Source organism: Chamaea fasciata, unplaced genomic scaffold (assembly GCF_029207755.1).
Source record: "Chamaea fasciata isolate MVZ Bird 193981 ecotype frontalis unplaced genomic scaffold, bChaFas1.0.hap1 SCAF_7, whole genome shotgun sequence".
NCBI classification, from domain to species: Eukaryota; Metazoa; Chordata; class Aves; order Passeriformes; family Sylviidae; genus Chamaea; species Chamaea fasciata.
The window spans coordinates 856,969-866,073 of record NW_027094092.1 but is presented as its reverse complement, the minus strand read 5'-3'; the positions used below and the strand labels follow the sequence as shown (position 1 = coordinate 866,073).

The following is a 9,105-nucleotide window of genomic DNA, read 5'->3' as shown; positions in this document are numbered from 1 at the left end:
TCTATCCCGATAGATATACATGGAGACGGGGGTTGCAGCTTGCAGCATGCAGGATTTGGGAGATAACCCTCCACGGGGCTCCTCCCCTCCCTCCTTTTCCCGTGGGTTTGGGGATTTGGGGCATTCAGGCCGCTGTCCCCTCGGGCTCTTGCTGGTACCCCTCTCCCACGTTCACCACCGTGCTGTGCTCGGGGCTGGCGGGGCCCGGGCTGTCCCCTGCGCCCAGCTCCTGGTACCCCTTGGCCCTGTAGCGCCGGCGGCTGTACCAGGCTGTCCCCAGGCCGGCGGCCAGCCCCGCCAGCACGGCCACGGTGACTCCAGCCACCTCTCCCCCCGACAGCCCCCGGCCCCTGACCATTTCGGCCACCTGCTGGACCTCCTCCGGCCGTGCCAGCCGCCACACGTGGCTCTGGCCGTCCCTCACCCAGGTGCTGTCCCCGTCGCGCACCAGCAGGGTGTCCACGGCCGGCAGGTTGGCGGGGGACCGGGTGAAGGGGGGCAGGCGGGCGGGCGGCAGCGAGCCCCCAGTGAGGACCCCGGCCTGGACGCAGAACTGCACCTGGCAGCTGTCGCTGATGAGTGCCAGGTGCTGGCTGAAGCCCGGGGGACAGCCCTTGGCGTGGGGGTCTCCAGCCGTGCCCTGGTGCTGCCCAGCCAGGGGGTTCCCCGCCTGGCAGCTGAAGAAGCCCCCAAAGGGCGCCGAGTACCGGATCCCCGCCTCGTAATCCTGGCTCACGCACACTCTGAGCTCGCCGAAGAGCTTCAGTGGGAAGTACCCCGAGGGACAGGACTGGGCTCCGGTGATGGGGTTGGCGCTGTGGGTGCTGAACAGCCCCCCAAAGAGGTATCCCGAGTTCGGAGCCACCGGCCCGCTCGCGGCGCACCAGTAGGCACTGAACTGCACGCGGGAGAGCCAGAAGACGTCCTGGCACTTGCGGTGGCAGAAGATGCCCAGGGTGCACTTGTTGTGGCACTCCAGGTGGCTGTGACCCTCCTCCCGCTCCTGCACACCCAGCAGCACCGGGGTGTAGTTGGCGGGGCAGGAGAAGGCCCCGGTGAGGGGGTTCCTCTGCTCCAGCGCCCGGCACAGCGCGCCGGCGTCGGGACCGCCCAGGCCGACGCACTCCTGGAAGACTCCCCCGAAGGTGAAGTTGGTCATGGTGCCCTGGCAGGAGCCGTCGTCGGTGTTGGCGTGGAAGTTGAAGTTGGGCGAGGAGGCGTTGGTGCAGCCCGGCGCGGTGTTGAAGGTGTAGTAGCGGCGGATGGCAAGCTCCACCCGCCGGGCCACCCTCCGCACCGTGGGCGCCGGCAGCTCCGGCACCGCGCTCGGCTTGATGAAGTGGTAGAGGGGCAGCCCCGAGCGGTCCAGGGCCACCAGCTGGTTTGGAATGCTCTCCTGCCACGTCTTCAGGGTGATGCCTGGGTAAAAGGGGATCCCGCCGATGCTCTCCACCCTCGAGTTGGTGCGGTTCTCCAGGTACTGCTTGGTGAAGCCAGAGCTGACGTCCAGGGATTCCTTGGTTCCTACATTGACGATGCTGTGGAAGGCCACGCCGGCCGAGGCGGTGACAGTGCTCCGTGTGGCCCAGCTGTCCTTCAGGAAGGTAGCCTTGATCTGGTCCTCCTGCACCAGGGTGGCTCCCGCGTCCACGGAGGTGATGGCGTGGGTGCCGTAGTTGAGCACCAGCAGCTCGGCCAGGAAATCGGCCATGTGGGTCTGATTGTTCTCCAGGTGGCTGGCAATGGTCAGCAGCTGCTTCTTGAAGGCCCTGTCCAGGGCCGCCTCGGGGTTGATCTTGGCAGTGTAAACCAGGTTCCTGACTTGCACCCGGGTGGTGACAGCCTGGTTTCTCACGTGGTTGGTCTTGGCGCGGTGGAAGTCGTCGGAGAATTTGCCGTTGATGGAGGAGAAGAGGGACAGCTCCAGGTTGATGGAGGCAGAGGTGATGCTCTGGTAATCCTTCCAGGACTCGATGATCTCGGAGTTGATGTCCAGGTTGCTCTGCTTGCGGGGGATAGTGAAGATCTCGTCTGGAATGAGGTAAGATCCATCTTCTGTGGTCTTACACTGCAAGTAGCCCAGGTTGATGACACTGCCCATATCCAAATTCCTGAGGTTATCCCAGCCCCCCCCAGGCAGAACCTCCAAACGTGTGAGCTTCAAAGTCTTGCTGCACACCCGAAACCCTGAAGAGGACGAGAGTTCCTGGGACTGCTCAGCCCCTGTCACCCACGCCAGCAGTGCCCAGGTGAGCAGCACCCCCCAGAGCCCCCAGCCCATGGCTGAGCCGGTGCTGGCCCCTCACCCTTCCGAGCGGTGGGACAGGAGCTGCAAAACTGTCCCTGGCTGAGGGAATTGACCAAAGAGAAAAGAGAAGTGAGAGCTGAGGCATGTGAGAAATGACAGAGTGGAAACCGAGACCAGGGGGTGGGGAGCGGGAAGGTGTCTGTCCCTCCCTCTGCCCCACCATCTACATTCGGGCCCTCTGCAGCCTCCTCTGCCCCGCTGCTGTCCTTCCCCCGGGGCCTGCAGTGTCACCAGCCGGGGAAAGCACCTCCTGATAGGGAACGCTGAGCCACAGGTGCTGAGGAGACTGATCCAGCTCCGCCCAGCCGGTGCCTGGCTGGGCTTGAGTTTCAGCAGCACAGGGTAGGTGCTGCAAGTTTTGGGGAATAAACAGTTAAGGAAGTTTCTGCTGTGAAGACTGTGACCCTTTCCATATAGACAGATTCACTTCCCCTGGTTTTGCTCCTGAGTTCCTCTTTCCAGGACACTTCTGCCTGGGAGGAGGCTGAACTGACAGCTGTGATGGAAGCAGAGGGACCATAGGCGCCTGTGTTTTTCCAGGCAGGATAATGCCAGGAGTGGTGGGGGTGAAGAGATAACAGGAACACCACTGGGGATGTTCTTGCTGGCTCAAGCCCCTGGAGTAGCTGGAAAACCCTTGTGCAGGGATTCTCATCTGCACCAGGATGTGGGCACCTGACCTAAAACCTACCCACTGTGCCACGGAGGCAGTGGAATGTTACAGCTTTTCCCCCAACATTTTGAGGTGGTGCTTTGAATTAACCCATTCCTGCCTTGCTTCTGATGCTGAGGTTCCCATCCGTCCCATGGCATCTCTCCTGGGCGTGTGCAGCTGGCCAGAGGTCCCTCCTAACTGTGACAGCAAAAACCCCACAGCCAAGGGTTAACCAGGGACTTTGGGGATGGAGAATTTAACGGCATCAGCCGGCAGCTGTGCCAGTTCAACCGATGCAAAAGGAAATCTATCGGCGATGGATGGAGAGACGGGAACCCTGATTCGGTGATCAGAATTCGATTTGACCCAGGTTTTCCAAGAGCTGATGCACTATTTCAGTGAGGTTAATAATTTCTACTACAGTAATTAGGTTAAAAGGTCATACAAGCAACTTATGCATTTTACAGCATCTTTCTCGTAGGGGGTTGATTGAATCTCTCCTCTTCCCGTAAGCAGGTTTAATCCCATCTTCTCATAATCTCAAAGTTCCCTTTGTCCCTGCCGTGGCACCCTAGTCATCAGACTAGCTATGCTAATTAAGTCTGTCTTACTCTCTATCTTGTATATTCCCACAGAAATCCAAGACTTCTCCGGAGGATGTTTTTCCTGGATGTGTGTGAACAGAGACACCTTTTTACCATGGAGCAGGTGAGGTTTGGGGTCGTGTTGCCGTTTACTCTTTGAAATTTCAAGGCTTTATTTCAGCTCCCCTGGCCGGGCCAGATGTGCAGCAGCAGTGCAGGGGCCGGAGCTGGCGGGTGGCTCTGGGAGCGGAGATTCCATTGCGGCCCAGCTGTGTTTGGGAGCCTCCCGGGGATCTCCCCACGGCCTCGGGAAGGGATCAGACATCTCCTGGAACTGAAGAGTCCACTGCCTGGAGGGGAGCGAGAACCTGCTGGGGCCTGAGGGGGAAGATGAGACACCATCCCTGGGGACACTCCCTGTGCCTTGGGGCAGCTGCTGGCCTGTGGGACAGGAGATGGGGGGACTCCAACACTTTGGGGGGGGTGCCCTTCCTCAGTTTCCCCCTGTCCCCTTTTTTGAGGGTATGTCCACGTGCTTGAAGCACTGAGCTGCTGGCGAGGGCACTTGGACTCGTTTTGTGCCTTCTCCGGGGGTGAGGAGAGAGGGAAGTGGGTGAGTCTGGGAGGTGACGGTGTCATTGGGGCACCCCAATGTCTGTGCTGGGGGAGTGGGTGAGTGGAGAATGAGGGGAGAACAGTCGGGATCCCCCCCCCCCCCAAAAAAAAAAAAAAAAGGGGAAGAGGTTATAGCTTTAAAATGCCTGAAAAATCATTTATGAGTTAAATAGTAGAAACTGTAAGGATTCTTATTTATATTTATATTTATACCAAAGTTACTATTAATTTATTTCCAGATAAATATGCTGTGTTATAGACAGGATTTCAGGCTGTAAGGAGTTCTTAGTATGGGTCCATAGGGTTTGAAAATAAAAATACAATGTTTTATGCATATAAATGAAACAATCAAGGGCTTGAAAAGGCAAGACAAGCTGATCTGTATGAAGGAGCTAGGAACAGCTCTGTGTATGCGGAGTTCTTTCTCCCTCCTCCCGCTGGAACACTCGAAATCCGGGATCTGGGCTGGGATCGCAATTGGGGTTCGTTGGCACCCTAAAAACGCTGCGCATGCGCGGTGGCCGCTGCGCGCTCAGTGTTGCCGTCTTGTGGACACAGCCGGTACTGCAGCTCCGGGCGCTTCCGCCGGCACCGCCGGCACCGGCACCGGGACACGGAGCTGGACCGGGACCACGACTGGCAGCGCCGGGCTCGGAGGTGAGCAGGGAACGGGGAACGGGGACAGCCCCGAGCGGGCGGCGGGGACGGGCCGGGGACCGAGCGACCGGGGGAAACGGGGGGAGTCTGTGTCCCGGCGAATGGATCCGAGTTCCAGGGGAGGGATCGATGTGCCGCCGGAGGGAAAGCTGGTTAAAGGACAAGTGTTGTAAAGTCCCCTGGCTCCCTGACAGAGCAAACCTTCCAGTAATCCCAGTAGATCTCCCTGAGACACTCTGAGATCATAAGGTTTTCCAGGTAAGCAAAACAGGGACAGAGATGAGGGAATAGGCTTCCAGTTAATAATGGTTTGATGGGTGTAGGAATGGTTCTTGTATGTTTGATGCTCCCCTTCTAATTCCTGGAATAAATTTAAATGATTCCTTTAACAAATCATTTAAATTTGGGAATTTGAATTTGAGACGGTGCAAAATAAATGTGTGCAGGGATCATGGAATCCCAAAATGGTTTGAGTGGGAAGGGACCTTAAGGATCATTTCATTCCATCCCCTGCCATTCCATCCACTGTTCCAGGGTGCTCCAAGCCCCGTCCAGCCTGGCCTCAGACACTTCCAGGGATGGAGCAGCCACGATTTCTCTGGGTTTATGGGCACAGGAGGAAATTTCCAGCAGGAACGGAGACGTTTCCTTTGCTCTGTGCAGCCCCAGCAGGGCTTTGGGAGGCAGAGGATGTGGGAACAGGAGCTTTGCCCGCTGCCTCGGGGGAGTCTCTGATGTCCCAAACCCCAGCAGAGCAAACGTTTGTGGTTTAACATCCCGTTAAAAGGAGGTGCCAAGCCAGGAACAGGGATGGCTGTGGAGCAGGGATGGTACCAGGCAGAGGGGTGACCATGCAGAAGGTGCCACCAGCCCATCCCTGCCGCCCAGGTTTGGGATGAGCAGGCTGTGACTGTCCCTGTGTTTGCTCCGCAGGATGAGGAAGCCGAGCCTGCCGAGGAGGAAGATGAGGCGGTGTGGGAGGATGGAGACAGCAGCCACCAAAGGCTGGGGAGAGCACAGGTCCAGGTAGGAGACGTTGCCATCCAAGGAGAGGGGCTTGTCTGTCCCATTGGAATTTGGGGTGTGAGGCCAATGGAACAAAGGGTTTGATTCTGTTTTCTTACTCGGGTTCTCATGTGCCTTAAGAGAGATTTTGGAAAGGTCATTTTAGTGAGTCTGCACTGGGTTTGAAGGAATGTGACCCCTGGGGCAGAAATCCCTGCACAGCTTCTGTGTCCCCCCATGGCTCATCTGAGCTGGGCCTCCTTGTTTCCTCCTTCTCCGGGCTCTGGATGAAGTCCTTCCTTTCCCAAGGGAGGGGAAAGCCAGCAGGATATGAACCAGAGGTGGTGCTTTAGGAAAGCTCCTCCAGCCTGGGAAGGTGCTTTTGGCTCCAGACACATTCCCAGTCCCCAGGAGCTGCAGGACCTGTGCAGATCCCAGCAGGTGAGGCAGAGGTGCCTTTCCTTCCTTCCTTCCCTGCTGCACTTCGGCTTTTTGAGGGGTCTCTGGGGGTCTGAGGGAGAAGTTCTTTGTCATTCCAGGGCAGAACTAACCCTGGTCCCACGAAAAGCAGGAGGAATCATTTAATCCTTGTTTTTGGATACACATTTTGTGTTTTCTCTCTGTTGCTGACACCGTGTGGTGAAGCAGCAGCTCCCAACTTTTCAGTGCTGCTCCCAGTTTTGCTCACAGCTGGTAAACAAGAAACAGTAATTTGCTGCCCTGTGGTAATTGGATTAAGGACAAGGCCTCGCTCTTTGTTTCATATTCCAGAGAAAAACTGCCAAAGAATAAAGCGAGAGCTTCCCCCAGCAAAAACCTGCCCAGTCCCACGCTGGGTTTGCACACACACAAGGCTCAGTCCCTGCTGGAATCCCAGCCACAGCCCCCAGATCAATGTGCAGTTTAAGGTCTCACAGCCTGACCGGGACAATCTCTTGCCTCTGGACATGGAAAATCAGTTTTCCATTGTTACAGCACCAGCTCAAGGTAATTCTGAAGTGGTGGGATGGTTTTTAAGTTGTGCACGTGGAGGAAATTCACTGGAGCAGCCAACACTGCTCCACCTTCACGGACAGCCCTGTGGGTTTGGGGTCTTGATTTGTGGGTGTGGAATCTCCTCACAGAATCCTCTGAGGCTGAAACAAAGACAAGGAACCTTTTGAGATGGGAAGAGCCAGAGCAAATTGTTGTGGGAAAGGAAAATTAAAGATGGTAAGTGCTAAAAGCTCGGTTCTTCCCTTCTCCTGAGCTCTGTACTCGGGAGTGGGTCAGCTCTGGCAGTTTCCTGGGGACGCTGGAGAATGACCCCTGGTCTGCTGAAAAGGGGGGAATGGAAATCCCACTGGCAATTGCAGCCCCTGAGGGAAGGCAAAAAGTGCAGGACCTCAGTCTGTGAGAAATAAGGGAGGGACAGATGTATGGATCATCCTGTGCCTCAAGGGACCAGGAAAAGGACTGAAAAACTGAAGTGCTGTTCCACAGGGAGCCCCTGCACAAGCCCTGGGCGTGGGGCTCATCCCAGCTCCCCTTCCAGGGCAAGAGGAACACCCCAGAGTGTTGTCTGAGACATTCCTGACTGGAGCTGGGGCTGTCTGGGCACTTTCCCGTGTTCCCGTAGGATGTGGGCCAGGACAAGGGAATTGGCTCCAACAGGCCAATGTCACTGTGGGGTCTGGGGCAGGGACAACTCCCAGAGAGGACAGGGAAGGGGGACTTCGCCCACACTCCCGAAAAGCTGAGAAGGAAAAACACCTGCCTGCAGCTGGCTGCGGCTTCTGGAGCTCTGGGGTTTCTGGCACACTCAGGGACGTGGGATAATGCCAGAATCATTCAAACCTTGGGAATAATGGAGTTAATGGCACCTCTTGAGGCTGTTCGGGGCAGGCTCCTGCCCATCGCCGCTGGTTGCAGGTGGCTGTGGAAGTGATGGAGGCATTCAGGGAATGCTGATTGTTTTCCCCTCACTTTGGCAATCTGGCCAGTAAAAATACTAATTGAGCTCTTCCAGCAGGGAAACGTTTAAGCAAGAGGTGCTGGAAAGAACTGGAGTTTTGGATTCTAAGCCTCCAACTTAAAATCCCCTTTGGATTGTCACCGGTCCTGCTTCCAGGGACTGGTCACCTTGGCCAGGAGTGTCCAGTCCTGCTGGAAATGCACTGGACCATGATGTCATTTTCATTTCATGCTGGTAAAGACCCTCTGGGTGACCCCCAGTCTCTGGAAGGACTGGACTGGGCTCCCAGGGCACTGATTCCTGGTGTTCTGTTTTTGGGGATAACACAAGAGCCTTTCACTTGCTCAGAGGAGCAGCCAGTGCCTCCCTTAGTCCACAAATCCCCAGGATGGAACACAGAGAAAATCACAGGAATATGGAGATCCCCCACACTGGGAGTTTATGGTGCTCTGGATTACATTTGGGATTTATAATGTTAAAGGGGAGGGGGGGGATGTGGAGGGGTTTTTCTCTCCTGTTCGTTATTGTACTTACTGCTCTGGTTGCTCTCACTGTTATTCTGTATTGTCATTAATATTACATATTACATTTGACTTGGTTTCCATTATTAAACTGTTCTGATCTCACCCCTGGTGCTGGATTTTTGTCTCTGGTCCCACTGGGGGCCGAGGGAGCTGCTGCTGGTGCCCAGCCGGGGTCCGGCCATGGCCTGGGGCACTTCTGGGGGCTCCAAACCCGACGGACTGGGGCAATTTTGGGGCTCACAAACGGGGAGCCAGTGCTGCGTTTCGGGGGCTCAAAACTGGGCTCATTTGGCCAGAAAGTACAGACACAGACACTGAGTCCTGGTTTGGGGGGCTGGAAACCAGGGTGCCTCAGACAGCATTTGGGATCTCAGAGAGATCCAGTTCTGCATTTTAGAGGCTTGAAGCAGAGACCGTGTCCTGTGTTTGGGAGGTCTCGAAGCCGGGCTCGGTCAGCCTCTTCACCTAAAGAGTTTTAAGTGCTGTGTTTCGGGGGTTTGAATGAAAGCCCGAAGGGCCGTGCGTTGGTGCTCCGGGCGGGCTCTTTTGGCCAGGGCCAGTCTGTGGTCTCTGAGCTCCGATGGTGCCTCAGGCACGTGCCCAAAAGCCGCGCTCCCCCGGCCCCGCTGAGAGCTCCGCAGCAGCGGCTGAGCGCCGGCGTGCGGCGGGCGCCAGAGCCCCGGGGCGTGTTTGGGGCCGGCTCCCGGGAGGGTTCAGGGCTTCCCCCGGCGGGGGAGAGGCCGGCACCGCCCGCGACCCCCGGAGACACGGGCGGGGCCCGGTGCCGGCGGCAGCCCGGTGCG

At 57.0% G+C, this 9,105-nt stretch overlaps 1 protein-coding gene across 1 annotated transcript; it reads right to left on the bottom strand.

Annotated features, from left to right (window-relative positions):
- Nucleotides 1–30: 30 nt before the first annotated feature.
- Nucleotides 31–2,353, bottom strand: MPEG1 (macrophage expressed 1). Its single transcript, XM_066187110.1, has one exon. It carries the CDS (start codon nt 2,279–2,281, stop codon nt 125–127), a length of 2,157 nt encoding a protein of 718 aa, XP_066043207.1. The 5' UTR covers nt 2,282–2,353; the 3' UTR covers nt 31–124.
- Nucleotides 2,354–9,105: the final 6,752 nt, after the last annotated feature.

Bases quoted from the DNA above. Each gene is read 5' to 3' on its own strand.
- MPEG1 (XM_066187110.1), bottom strand. From the start codon at position 2,281: ATGGGCTGGGGGCTCTGGGGGGTGCTGCTCACCTGGGCACTGCTGGCG.